The sequence below is a fragment of the Petaurus breviceps genome, unplaced genomic scaffold (assembly GCF_028583685.1).
Source record: "Petaurus breviceps papuanus isolate PSGF00001 unplaced genomic scaffold, PetGlider_PUasm1.0 90701, whole genome shotgun sequence".
Lineage (NCBI taxonomy): Eukaryota > Metazoa > Chordata > Mammalia > Diprotodontia > Petauridae > Petaurus > Petaurus breviceps.
The window spans coordinates 8,679,935-8,693,830 of NW_027187316.1; the positions used below are offsets into that span (position 1 = coordinate 8,679,935).

Sequence of the window (13,896 nt, forward strand, 5' to 3'; positions counted from 1 at the left end):
GAGGGTTGTGAGGCTAAATAAAGCTGGGAGGAGGAAGGAGATAGAGAGGAAGAGTCAGGGAAAGAGAAGAAAGAGAAGGGACTGCAAAGATTGGAAAGTATCTGAGACCACAAAGGGGAAGGTAAGATCAGGAGGTGAAGAAATGAGGTGAGAGAAGGATAAGTGAGGAAGAGAGGGCAGAGGAGTGTGGGGGCCAGTAGGGGAACAGAGGAGGATATAGAATGGAAAATGAGGGTATCAGAACTGCAAGGTAGGGCCAAAATGCTCAGCATCTAAATTCCTAGTGTTTAAAAGTCACAGCTTTTCTGAAGAAAAGAACCTAGAGATTCAAGTGATACCTCCTCCAGGCCTTTCCTGATCGCCCCCTCCCCTCCCCCACGCTGCTCTTTCGCCCCCAGTTATCTTGTATGTTCTTTGTATATCTTGCACCTACTAATATCGATGTTCTTCTCTGCCTTTCTTTTCTCCTAAAACGTAAACTCCTCGAGGACAGGAACTGTCTCACTTCTTTTTGTATCTCCAGAGCCTAGCGGTGTTTGACACATTGTGCTTCAATAAATGCTCTTTGAATAAATGGAGTTGGAGACGGAGAAAAGGGGGGTGGGACACAGTAATGGATGGAGATCACATCTGTAGGTAAAGGGATGGTGTGTGCTTTGTGAATGGGAAGTGAGGATATAAGGGATGAGGTGAGATATGGGTGAGAGATGTGGGCGTGAGGCGTGTGTGTGTGTGTGTGTGTGTGTGCGTGTGCGCGCGTGTGCGCGCTGATGTGTTGCCTGGATTGGGGGCGCGGTGCCTGAGGCATTGAGCGCAGCGGGGAGGGGGGCGGGCCGGCAGGCTAGCAGGCGGGCGGCGGCCCCGGGGGAGGGCGGGTTCTGCCGGCACACGCCGCCCCTGGCAAGCGGCCTGAGCGCACCGAGTCGCCGCCACCGCCGCCGCTCCCCGGTCTGGCCCGGATCCGGAGATTCCCGGAGCGCTCAGCATGGATGCCGCTTTCCTGTCCGGCCCCTTGGCCCTATAGGGGGCCGCCCTGCGCAGCCCCCGGCTCCGGCCTGGATCCCGTTGGATCCCCCGGCCCCGCTCTCCGCACTCCGCTTCCCTGGCTGGGCTCCTGGGCGCACGGCGCCGTCACCCCCGAGGTGAGGGAGGACCCTGGAAAGAGAGCGCGCGGGAGGTGGGGGGCTGGGAGAGACCAGGTGGGAAGCGATTGGAGGCAGGGGGCTCAGAGACATCAGACTCCTTTCTGAGCCGGCGAGGGGATCGAAATGCTGCGTCTTGGGGGAGGGTTGTAGTATGGGGGTGTCTTGGCCCTATGCCGTTGCCAAGCCAGAGCGAGTGGTGGGGGCAGCTCTGAGAGGCTGGGGGTAGAAGTGGTCCCACACCTTGGCGGGGGGCGGGGGCGCAGTCATAGGTTGCGGGGGAGGGGGGGGCCCGAAGACCGCTCTGTCTCGAGGATTGCCTCCTGTTTCCGACCTTGCTGCCCTCACCTCTAGGTTCCTTTTCCCCAGCCCCCTCCTCCTCTATCTGCTGCCAGAAACCCTCCCTTACAGCCTGGGTACATGCTACTGACACCTACACTGCCATTCCCCTTTATGCCACCCTCTTATCTTCACCCCCTACTCCCTGTCGTCCAGGTTCTGATCTCGTCACCTTGAGTCTCCCCCACCTTCGCCATCCCCACCATCCCCGCCCTTTCTCCTTATATCTTTGTCTCCGCAACCCCCATTCTATTCTAGCTCTATCCCCGTAGTCTCCACGTCCCTTCTAGCCCCGTCTTGTCCTGTCCTACAGGTGTCCGTCCTTCGTCCGTCCCTCCTGGGGCTGGCGCTGACCATGCCCAGCGGTTGCCGCTGCCTTCAGCTCGTGTCCCTGCTCTGGATCCTGGGGGCATCAGGACAGCCCGCCCATGGTGAGTGTCCTCAGCTCCCGGACCCCACGAGGAGAGAGGGAGGAAAGCGGGAGCTACCGATGCACCTCCCCTCCCCCTTGCTATGACCAGGAGTAGCCTCAGCTTCAGTCCCCTGTTCCCACACTGACCTCTGCCGGTAGAAGTAAGGACTACATCCATACTGACCATCAGTGTCCTTGGCGAGGGGACCCAATTATCTGACCCTTCCCAGGCTAGATTGTGTGGAAATGGACGCAGCTCCTTTTTTTTAAGCTCCATTTTCCGACCTAAGAAAACCAAGATCCTCCTCGCCCAAAATACAAATTTCCTACTTGGGAGATACTTTGAGTTGTGCCACCTCAAAACATTAATCTTATCTTCTTACCTCCAGTAGCTGATGACTGTAGTTCCCACTGTGATCTGGCCCACGGCTGTTGTGAGCCCGACGGCACGTGCAGGTAGGGGCTTTAGCTTACTCTGTCCTTAATCTGCATTCAAAACCTCTCCTTGTTCTTCGTTCTCCTTACTCTAGCCCTGTCTCACTGTTTAGATGATGCTTCCCTTTCTCACTAACAAGAGGCCAGAGGGTCCAGAGGCTTAAGCTACCACTGCTTCTTTCTTCCAGCCAGAAAAGGACATATGGATCAGTCACCCCACAGTCCTTGTCTTTTGTGGGCTGGAGAAAACTTTGTTTAGTCCTACATTCATTTCCCATCCTTGAACTAACATTCACTTCCCTCTGAAGCTTTTGTCTCCTGGGTCAGAAGGATGGAGTGAACAGATGGAGAAATTAACTAGGGGTGAGGAGATTAAAGAGATAAGAGCAATAAAGACAGGAAAAGGAGTTGGGATGGGTTAACCAGGATTATAGAGGACTGGAAAAGGCCTAATGGTATACTTAGATTCCCAATGCCAGCGGAACTTGTTCACAAGAAGGGTTGGTGGTAAATGACAACGGATGAGATTGAGGTCCGAACAAAGAAGAGTGGTGGCTAGATGGTGCAGTGAGGACCTGAGTTCAAATCCAGTCTCAGACACTTAACGCTTACTAACTATCCTCGTGACCTTAGATAAGTCACTTAACCCCAATTGCCCTACCTTCCCCCCTCCAAAAAAGAAAAAAAAAGGAGCAAAGAAGAGCCCTTTGACTAAGTCGTTTTTACAGGTTGTACTGGGATTTAAAAACAGGAAGGTGCTTGTCTCTCAGTATATGAAATGCCAAGGGATCAACTTAATAAACTTTCCAAGGCATTACTAACCTTGTGTTATTGTCATCAATTCACTGCAATGTAGGGATTGGGGTACTAGACCCCAGTTTCCCCACTCCATTCGATGGGGGCTTTTATTTTCATTTCCTCAAATCTTCCAGAATAATTTGTACCTTCATCCTCCTCCCCAGGTGTGACCCTGGCTGGGAGGGACTACACTGTGAGCGGTGTGTCAGGATGCCTGGCTGCCAACATGGCACCTGTCACCAGCCCTGGCAGTGTATCTGTCGTAGTGGCTGGGCAGGCAAATTCTGTGACAAAGGTGAGAATAGCTGTGGGAACACCTGCTGAGCCCTTCAGGTAAAGTGGAAGGGACCCCATAGACCTAAAGGGGAAATGAAAGGACACCTAGCAATACCAGTCCTTTAGGTTTCAATAGCCTTTTGCATTTTTACAAAAGATTTTCATATTCATTCAGTCAATAAGTCAAGAGGTATTTATTAAGCACGGGCTTAACACTATGCTTGTGTTCATTCAGCATGCTAGTACAAAGTATAGACATGATATAGGCATAGTGTAAACAAATGAAGAATGATACAATGAAAGGCACAAAAATAAAAAATTCACTCTTTTATTTGTTCTTTACGGTAATAACCCTGTGAGGTAGGTGGGACAGGTGTGGTCCTAATTTTAATGATGAAGAATTGGGAGAGAGGGATTGTGGGGGAAGGGAGGAAGACAAAGCCCTGAAATGAGTTACTCAAAATCTCAACAGCTGGTCACTGGCTAGAGCCCAGGTCTCAACACCTGCCTCCCAGAATGATATGCTTTTCATTATACAGCAATGATCCTGAAATAGAGGATGTGGCTAAGAAGCATACCAATAGAAACTAGGTCCTAAAGGTGGAAGGAAGCTAGGCATGGGTTGGGGGAAGCCTGCACTGAGTGAAGGGTGGAGAAAGAGATTCCCCAGAGGTATCCCTATTTCCCTTCCAGATGAGCACATCTGTACCAAGCAGCCACCCTGCCAGAATGGAGGGAAATGTGTGTATGAGGGGGATGGAGAGTACCACTGCATGTGCCCACCAGGTTTTCATGGGCATAACTGTGAGCGCAAGACTGGGCCCTGTGAGCATGCTGGGTGAGTTGAAACTGGAACAGGCAAATAGGGGCTTGGGCACAGGTCAGACTTTAAGGTATTAGGCCAGGTTAGGGTGGGGTGAGGGCAATGAGGCCAAAGATCAGGGTGTTGGAACCTGGGGGGGGGGGTAATAGGAAGTAAGTATTGAGGGTAAGGGTGGATGGATTTGGGGATGCAATCATAGAAGCTTAGAGGGGGAAGAGAGACCTCAGAAAAAATCTAGTCCAACCATCTCTGTATGCAGAGGGGACAGCTGGCCCAGAGTAAGGATGTGGTTTGGTCCAAGTCTCAAAACACTGTCACTATTAACTCTCTCTTTTCCATCTCACCCTTCTCAGGTCTCCCTGCCGGAATGGTGGACAGTGCCAAGATGATCAAGGCTTTGCAGAGAACTTCACATGCCGCTGCTTGGCAGGCTTTGTGGGTCCACGCTGTGAAGTCAATGTGGATGACTGCCTAATGAGACCCTGTGCCAATGGTGCCACCTGTCATGATGGCATCAACCGCTTCTCCTGCCACTGCCCCAAAGGCTTTGCTGGCCGCTTCTGCACTGTCAACCTGGATGACTGTGCCAGCCGACCATGCCAGCATGGTGCCCGCTGCCGGGACCGTGTCCATGACTTCGATTGCCTCTGCCCTGATGGCTATGGGGGCAAGATGTGTGAGATTGTCCTCCCAGCCCCGGACCTCCCTCCGGAGCCAGACAGCGCCTCTGGACCCAGCCCTGCAGCTGTGGTTCCTTTCACGGTCCCAGCCCCCTTCAGTGTGGGTGCAGGGCTACTTCGAATCTCAGTGAAGGAAGTGGTGCGACGACAAGAGGCAGGGATAGGGGAATCAAGCCTGCTCGTGTTGGTGGTATTCGGGGTGCTCACTGCTACGGTAGTCCTCACCACGGGGCTGCTGATCTTTTGGGCATGGCGCCATGGCCACTGCCCTGCTGGGCCCTGCTGCTACCCTTTTCGCCAATATGCCGCACCCCCTGAGCAACATGACCGGGAGTGCCAGGTCAGCATGCTCCCTGCTGGAATCTCCCCTCCAGCTGGCTCCCCAGCTGAGCCTGGCAAGACCACAGCACTGTGATGGGGACTGGAGTGGGGGCAGAGTGGGGCCCCCTCTCCATCTCCTTCCTCTTCACATCTCCTACCCTCCAGAGACCATTGTGGGTTCCCCCCCGCCCCACTGAGGTGTCTCAGCCTCATACCAGAAATGCTATTTTTTTAAATACACAGATTGTTCAAGAGAGGTTTTATCAAATAAAATTACAAAAAATGACAGTGAGTGATAGCTCGGGCTCCCAGGGCTCCTGGCCCCAGGTGGGGACAGCCTGGAGCCCCATGTCCAAGGTCCTAGTCCTGGTCCAGTTAGAGCTCTCCTCCAATACCATCAGCTCATTGAGGAGGACTGGTATCAAAGAAAGCATCCTGAGGTACCCAGCTAGGGATGTTTGGGGAAGGTGCAGAGAGGCTGGTGCCTCCTAGGGCCAGGTGGCCCTACAAATGAGGGGGAGAGTAAACAGCTGTTCATCACCTGAGATTAAAAGCCCCAGACCCTCCCCCATGGAGAGGGAGATGATGACTGAGGAAGATGGAAGACCATCATTTCAGAGGAGGCAGGGTCATTGCTGACTGTTTTGCAGCAGCTGCTGGAACAATGAGTAGGGCCGACTTCGAAGGGCAGCTGGAGTGTCCAGCTCAGCCACCCTTCCCGCCTGTAACACCAGCACCCGATCTGAATTCAGGATCGTGTTAAGCCTATAAGGTAGGGGAGGGTAATAAGCAAAGAGTGAATATGGAATGGTTGACACTTTCCCCAACTCTTAGACATCAGATTTCACCCACCCACTCCAATTGGGTAGTCAGGTTTCCATTGTTGGGGGGAATGGAGATAGAAGAAGAAGATTGCTTAGTGACCCTCAGGGTGAGTCAGTTCCCACCCCTAGTGTCTCACCAGTGTCTAGCAGGAGAGTGATATGGTCTGAGAGGAGATAAGATCTCTCCTCACTAAATTCTGGGCAGTCCCCCAAAAGAAGAAAGGAATAAAAGGTCTGAAACTGGCCAGTTGATTTAGTTTTCCCTGCCCTTCCCCCCATCACCCTTAGAGCCCTTCCCTGGGTATCTCCACCACACACACATACCTATGTGCAATGGTCAGAACAGTCTTGTTAGCAAAACGATTATAGATTGTCTGTTGGAGCAGCTGATCTGTCTTCTGGTCCACACTGGCTGTGGCCTCATCAATGCACAGGATCTGGGGGTGGGGGAGAAGGGGTTATATTTGCCCTGGATCCTAACCTAGCACCCCTCCTTTTAGTCCCCTTGTCCCAGCTCTGCACTGAAGGGCTGAGCCATAGTGAAGCAAACCTTTTTCTGTCTCCCTGATAATTCAGGAGGGCTCCTCCACCACCCTTTCAAAGGCCACCCTCCTATTGCTCTGCCAAACCCACCCATCAGGGCCCTAGCCCCATTCCTTACCTTGGCATCTGTAAGGAGAGCTCTGGCCAAACACAGTAGCTGCCTCTGCCCTAGTGACAGGCGCCGTCCCCCCTCACCGAGCTCACCATCCAGACCACCTGTTGGGCCCAGATGTTGTTATCCCAAGAGGCCTGGCCCTCTTCTTCCAGCCTATCCCCCCTCCCTTTTGACATCCCAGGGCTTCCCTTACCTCCAGGAAGCGGCCTCTCCTTGGCTAGGTTCTCCCACTACCCGTTCCCAGAACTCACCCAGTGGAGTGACCACCTCACTCAGGTGGCACTCCTCCAAGGCCTGCCACAGTGCCTCATCCTCATAGCGACCCAGAGGGTCCAGGTTTTCTCGCACCGTGCCACTGAACAAAAAGGGCTCTTGAGGGATGATGGCCAGCTGGGACCTGAGAGGCAGCAAAGGGAGCAGCAAACAATGTGATCTTGTCTTGAGGATCACAGACACCTTCTGCTTGGCCTGAAGGTCCATTCCTTGTACATGAGCTTGAAGCTCTTTAATTCCTACTTATGAGTCAATTGATGGGAAACAACATAGTGTGGTGAAAGAGTCCTGGGATTGCTTGCTATCTTGGGGAGGGGGGTGAGAATGGGGGGAGGAAGAAAAATTTAGAATTCAAAATCTTACAAAAATGAATGTTGAAAACTATCTTTACATGTAGTTGGAAAAAAAAAATACTATTAAGTGGGGGAAAAAAGAAAGAGCCCTGTGGCAGCTAGATGGTACAATGGAGAGAGCACCTACAATGGAGTCAGGAGGACCTGAGTTCAAATCTGCTCTCAGACACTTACTAGTAGTGTGACCCTGGGTAAGTCACTCAGTCCCAATTACCTCTCCCCACCCCCACCCACCAAAAAAAAGAAAGAGAGAAAGAAAAAGAAAGAGCCCTGAAGTGGGAATTGCAGACTTGGCTTTAAATCCCTGCGTGACCTCAGGCAATTAATTCCCCTTTCTGGGCCTGTGTCCTTACTGGTAAACTGTGGAGGTCAGACTAAATTACCTCCAAGGACACTTCCAGCTCTAAATCTTAGGATCCTGCTGTGTATTTAGCAATTTACTAGGTACTTTTGGGACAGCAGAGAGAAATAAAAAAACTGACCCTCATGAAACAAGTCTGGGGACAAGCCCTATGATGTTCAGAGTGGGAAGATATCAGGGTGAGCTGGAGTAGTCAAGGTAAAGATTTAGAGATTAGAAAGATTTTGTTTAGAAAGACAAATGCTTGGCTCAGGCCTTGAAGAGGATGCACTGGCAAGAAGGGAGAAAGGAAAGCATTCTGAGGTAGGGAGACCAGCATGAACCAAGGGAGAGGCTACATGGCAGGGTTCTCAGGATGCTGAGACTGGCCTGAGCCAAGGGGAGGGAAGAAATGGAAAATGAGGTTGGCTAATGGGTTGGGGAAGGCCTTGAAAACCAAGTTTAGGAGGCTTGACTTGATAAAGGTAGCTATTTCTAGTACCCAGCACAGTGCATGGCACATAAGAGGTATGTAATAAGTGTTTGTTGATTGGCTAATTGTATCTCTACCCAGATGCTTTTCCATTTCTCTTAGCTCCCTTTGCACCCACAGCACCAATCAGCCTTTCCTATTCCCCAACTTCATCAAACTGCTCCACCCCCAAAGACACTTCTATCTTTAGGTCCTGTCCCAGGCCTTCTAAGCTAATAGGATTCCCAGGGACCAGAGCACTCTCACTCTTTAGGTGGCAGCCCCACCTCCAACTCTACCTGAGATCCGACAAGCCCAGCAAGCTGGTGTCCACGCCATCCAGGAGTATACGCCCAGAGCTGGGTTCCACCAGCCGGAACAATACCAACAGCAGAGAGGACTTTCCAGAACCCGTCCGGCCCACAATGCCTATCTTCTCCCCAGGCAGCACGTTGAAGGTGACCCCATCCAAGGCATTGGGCAACCCAGGCCGGTAAGCCAAGACCACATCCTGGAACTCCACGTGTCCCTGTGACAGCCAGCCCACTCCTACCTGAGATCACCAAAGGGAAGAAAGAGCTGAGGCAGAGAGTGAAGAGATATGGGCTGTTGCTGTTGAGAGTGGCAAGGAGTTGAAACAGTGAGACAAAAATGGAAGAGATGAGGGAGAGATAATGAGAAGAGATAGGATGATGGTGGGGAGAAAGGGAGAAGAATTCTGGGAGGGATGGTATAGAGAATGGGGAGGTGTGAAAACATGGTGTAGGGGTGTAATGGAAATGAAGACAGATGGAAGGGATGTGAAGAAGGGAATGAGAAGAAAGAGGGAAGGAGAGTCAGAGAAGATAGTGGAGAGTGAGGAAAGATGAGGTAGGGATGGTAAGGAGAGATAGAGATGGTGAAGAGCATGGAAGATGGTAAAAATTGAGAAGATGGTGAGAGTGAAGGGGATGGACAGAATGGGGAGGAGACAAGGAAAAATGCAGAGAAAGAGGGAAACGAGTAAAGACAGGTGAATGGAAAAAGACATGATTGTGGGGAAATGAGGAGAAAAGGGGAATGAATGGTGGGGACTTAAGATACACTAAGAAGTAGTAGCTTGGCCACCGACCCAACATCACACCCTCCCCTCCACCCCGTACCACCCAGCAGGGTTAAGCCAATCCCTAGGTTCTCCTTATTTCGTTCCTGCTCCTCAAAGAGAGGGCTGTCTAGGACTTGAAACTACACCAAACTATAGGCGGGGGAAAGGCTGTGGTTTTTGACTCCTAAGTGGGCAGAAGGGAAGGGGCGTCCGATCACCCACACCTGTATCTGCTGGCTCTGGGACTCACTGGGCAGGTCACTAGAATATTCCTCCAGTCGCTCCACGCTCACCATCATGGCTTCTGTTTGCGTGAAGTTGCTCACCAGGCCTGAGAGAAGCCCCGTCAGGGACAGGGCATAGGACAGCGACAGGCCCACCAGCCCTAAGAAGAGAATGTGGTGAGATTGCTGGGGTTGCTGGTCGTCCAAGGCTTGGGGCTGCCCTGGCTGCTGCCACTCCCGCCACCTCCAGGCTCCCTCTACTACCAAAGGAGGCTGGGGGGCAGGGGCAGTATGTCTGTATGTATTAGACTTTAAGTTTCTTTTCTTTTTTTTTTGCTTTTTGGAGGGCAATTGGGGTTAAGTGACTTGTTCAAGGTCACATGGCTAGTTTTGTGTTAAATGTATATGGCTGCATTTGACCTCAGGTCCTCCTGACTCCAGGGCCAGTGCTCTATTCACTGTGCCACCTAGCCGCCCCACTTCATGTTTCTTAAGGAAAGGGAAGATGGCTTATTTCATTCTAACATTTTCAACACCTAGCACAAAAAAGTTGTTCAAAATAGGTTTCAAATTTTATTTCTTGAATCGACTTGTGATTGGAAGACTGTGTGTATGTATATACATATGTGTGCTCAGGCATACATTTATGTCTGTCTGTCTGTCTATCTATCTATCTATCTATCTATCTATCTATCTATCTATCTATCTATCTATCTATCTATCTATCTATCTGGCAGAATAAAAGGAAGCAGGCTGAGAAAAAGGAAAGGACCCAAGTGGAGACCACAAGGGGCTAGTCCGTATAACAGGTGAGGTGTATATAAGGGACTAAGGATGAGGGGACTGGAAGCAGGGCCTGGGGAAGAAGGTGCAGATAATGGAGATGGATATGGAAGACTAGGAATTAGGGTAGAAAGTTCATTGATAGGGAACAGAAGCACAGGACGAAGTTAGGAGGAGGTGGGAGGGTTTTCAGATGGGACTGGGACAAGGCCAACAGGGACAAAGGTGGCACCTGGGTTAGCGAGGTGTTGGTGATGCTGGATGAGGGCAATGACAGCAATGGCGCTGACCACAGTGGCGCCCATGAGCTGTAGTCGTATGTCCAGCCACTGCAGACACGCAGCAGCAGCAAACTGGCAGCGCTGGTTAAGCTCCAGCAGCTTCTCATTCTCCTCTTCAAACCTAAGGACCAAGAGCTGAGCTTTCTCTCTCCTACATGTATGCCAAGGACCAGCCTCAGGGGGTGGATCTCCTCCTTCTTGTCCTCATGTCTAAGATTAGAATCCTCTTACTCATCGGGCTTGGCATAGGAGAGGTGATAATTGGTTTATTCACAGAAGTCTCCCTAAACTCCCCCGTGCCCCTTTCCTCCCAGGGTCCCTTCAGTATCTTCCCCTCCAGGCTGATTATCTCCCCAGCCTCTCCCTTCTCTCTTTAGGATCCCCCAGCCCTTTCCCACTGTGTCTCCTTGGCACCATTTCTTTTTCCTCTAAGGGCCTCATCTCCCTGAGCCTCTGCTTGGTCTGTCTCACCCTAGTAAAATTCCTGAATGGGCTCTCTTTAGACGTGACCTTCTGCTCCTAGTACTGAGATGGGAAGTCTTGTCTGGCATGATCCCTCACCTGCAGGTGGCACAAGCAGCCCGGATGATACTGAGCCCAGCGAGGCTCTCGGAGATGTGGGTATAGAGGGGGGAGAGCGTGAGGCTGCTCAGGCGACGCAGCTCCCTCGAGGAAGCCCGGTAGTGGCTCTGTACGGAGTAGTAGAGGCAGCCGAGGGGTGGCAGCAGCAGCAGCAGCCAGGGTAGCCCCGAGCCCAGGACGGCCAGCAGCCCCAGCAGTCCCACTGCATTGGCCAAAAGGATGTTGAGAACGAAGGGCAGGCTGTCATCTGCACAGGCCACATCAGATGAGAAGCGGTTCAGGATCCGGCCAGTTGGTGTGGAGTCAAAGAATGTCACAGGAGCCTACAAAGGGAGATCATGGTTGGGCCAGTGAAGTTGGGTGATGTAGGCAAGCCTAGAGCAGGAAATTCGGTGGAAGAGGAATCTTAGAGGGGAAGGAATTAGTTGTGAGCCCTGATATGAGGAGAGAGAACTAGAAGAGAAAGGAATCTCGTAAGAAAGCTCAGATTAGATGTAGGGATGCTGGGGATGTATGTCCCCTGAGAAAGAGAGAAGAATAGTAAGGAGGAGAAATTCCATAGACTCCAGGACAGCTAGGGTGGGATAGGAGGAAAAGGTTCTATCTGCTAGGGAGGGGAGGATGGTGAATTTCCTCTAGCTGGTAGGGCCTCTGGGAAGTCAGTCTGTCCATCTTCCTTCCTCTAATCATACACTTGAGCTGTTCTTAAATTTCCCCAAGGGAAAAGGAGCTACAACTAAAAGCCAGTTGGATTCCCGAATTCCCACTAACTGTAACAGCCAATCTGGTCCCCAAAGGGCAAATGATGAAATGTGCTTAATTCCTCTGGAGGAAGAGTATATGGGAACATGACTGTGATGTAAAAACAAAAGGCAATAATGTAACATTAAAAAAAAAGTAATTCTCTGTCACTCTGTTCCCCACCCCTTCACTTCAAAGAGGTACTTCCTAAAAGCTGACCTCTTTCTTAGATGATGGAGACCTTCAACTGCAGTGAGATGAAGGGTAGGAATCAAGATCTTCTGACCTACAGGTTGTGGGAGATGCAATAGTTCCAGAGAAGGGAATTTATTAAGGCTCCCAGTCCCTGTAGGGGTCATTCTGTCAGAAGACAGGGGACTGGACTGGTTGATCTAGTTGACCTCCTGAGGTTCCTTTCAAAACCTGGGTTCTAACCTCTTCCTGACTATAGCTTCAGCTGGTCACTCCTGGCCCATCTCCTAACAAAAGCAATAATTCACAGATCTATAGCACTGTTTCACTAAAGTATCTTCTTCACAACCACCCTGCGAAGTTGGTAGTGTGAGTATGAGGGAACAGAGGGTCAGAAAGTTTCACTGAGAGGCTACATTGGCTAGTGGTGAGAGCCCTGGACTTAGAAGTCAGGAAGGCCTGGGTTTGAATCCCACCTCAGACCCCTTCTAGCTGTGTGATCCTTCAGCAGGTCAGGCCATCTCTCCGAGCCTCAGTTTCCCTATGTGCAAAATGAGAGTAATGATGACAACACCTGTGTCATAGGGTTATGAAGATCACAAAGGATATTAAGCATTTTGTAAAACTTGATGCACTATACACTGAGTTATTATTATTATAGAAACAGAGTTCTATAGTGTCTTTGTAGCCACTATATCAACCTCTGAGCCATAAAGACCTTGGTTCAAATCCTGTGTCTGCCACCCTAGGCAAGTCACAACTCCTGAGGGCCCCCAGATACCTCTCTAAGGATAAGACTCACAGAGAAGTTGAAGGTCTATATCAGAAAAGGAAATCCCCATACTAGGAGCACCTTGCTCTGATGAAAGAATTGGTGTGGTTTCCCTACCCTCCAGAGAACAAAGGGACTCATCCAAGGCCTCACAACTAGCCAAGTATCCCAGCTGGGTCACTTGATTCCAGATCTAATGTCCCTCTACTATGATATGCTGCCTCTAGGCGACAGAGAAGAGTGAGCACCTTCCTCCAATGGATAGCCCTCTCCAAGCTGTCCAGGGAGAGGAGAGGAACTTTGGCATGGCAGTGACGCCAGACAGACAAGGCAGTGCAGCACCAGAGCAATGGCCTCCCTGGGCTGAGGGAAGCCTGGCAATAGGGTCTCCCTCAGTCATCCCCCCACCAGATCTTTCCACTCACTCACCTTCAGGACACGGTGTAGCAAGCGCTGATGTAGGGTGGCTGCTGCCTGGAGGATGCCAGTGGCAAAGAGGATTGCCCGCAGGAGGGTGCAGATCGAGTTGGCGCTGGCAATGGACCCATATACAGTCAGGTAGAACTGCACATCCAGGGAATTATTGGGGGTGGCTTTGGGCCACGGTGACACAGGAGCACTGGACAGAGGGAAGGGAAAGTAGGACCCATGACTGTGTCATCCGTGGGCTGAGTCCTGACCTCAGGTTCTACACTCTCACCCCAGAGAAGCCATCAGGATCCACTCTCAAGCTCAGTCCCTGAACCCAGCTGTGACTTTTGTTTTTTTTGGTCCCCAGCCAACTCACAAGAGGCCTCCGGGAGAGAAGAGAAGCAGCTGTGGGGAGAGTAGTGAGGGTGCTTGGCTGGTGAGGTGCCACAGTTCTTGGGAGCCATTCTCAGCTATCTTCAGCTGGGAGATCCAGTGAGAGAGCCACCAGTCAGCAGCATTCCGAGTACCTGGGAACAGAGTGGAAAGAAAAGTCATCCAACTGTCATTTGCATTTTCCTAGGCCTACCTACCTTTCTTCTCATCCATCACTCCTCCCCTTTCTCCTCCCTGGACCTCCTTGACTCTTCTAGTCCCTGCCTTCATAGCTCTCTAGCTTCTTC

At 51.2% G+C, this 13,896-nt stretch overlaps 2 protein-coding genes across 3 annotated transcripts in view; one reads left to right on the forward strand and one right to left on the reverse strand.

Moving 5' to 3' along the window:
* Nucleotides 1-867: 867 nt before the first annotated feature.
* Nucleotides 868-5,493, forward strand: DLK2 (delta like non-canonical Notch ligand 2). Of its 2 annotated transcripts, none has more exons than XM_069065927.1 (6): nucleotides 868-1,142; nucleotides 1,795-1,912; nucleotides 2,286-2,349; nucleotides 3,291-3,421; nucleotides 4,096-4,240; nucleotides 4,579-5,493. In XM_069065927.1, exons 1-6 carry the CDS (start codon nucleotides 990-992, stop codon nucleotides 5,318-5,320), a joined length of 1,353 nt encoding a protein of 450 aa, XP_068922028.1. In that variant the 5' UTR covers nucleotides 868-989; the 3' UTR covers nucleotides 5,321-5,493. The 2 variants fall into 2 exon arrangements, with proteins under 2 accessions (XP_068922028.1, XP_068922027.1); XM_069065926.1 differs by having other exon boundaries at nucleotides 2,283-2,349; nucleotides 4,579-5,492.
* ABCC10 (ATP binding cassette subfamily C member 10) overlaps nucleotides 5,474-13,896 on the reverse strand; it is a 35,970-nt gene continuing 27,547 nt past the window's right edge. The window contains exons 13-22 of the mRNA XM_069065924.1: nucleotides 13,593-13,743; nucleotides 13,235-13,424; nucleotides 11,080-11,423; nucleotides 10,470-10,639; nucleotides 9,455-9,615; nucleotides 8,446-8,699; nucleotides 6,960-7,105; nucleotides 6,712-6,809; nucleotides 6,375-6,487; nucleotides 5,474-5,991 (exon numbers count right to left, since the gene is read on the reverse strand). Of these exons, the coding sequence (XP_068922025.1) occupies nucleotides 5,856-5,991; nucleotides 6,375-6,487; nucleotides 6,712-6,809; nucleotides 6,960-7,105; nucleotides 8,446-8,699; nucleotides 9,455-9,615; nucleotides 10,470-10,639; nucleotides 11,080-11,423; nucleotides 13,235-13,424; nucleotides 13,593-13,743 (1,763 nt within the window). The 3' untranslated portion in view covers nucleotides 5,474-5,855. The remainder of the gene's footprint in view (nucleotides 5,992-6,374; nucleotides 6,488-6,711; nucleotides 6,810-6,959; nucleotides 7,106-8,445; nucleotides 8,700-9,454; nucleotides 9,616-10,469; nucleotides 10,640-11,079; nucleotides 11,424-13,234; nucleotides 13,425-13,592; nucleotides 13,744-13,896) is intronic.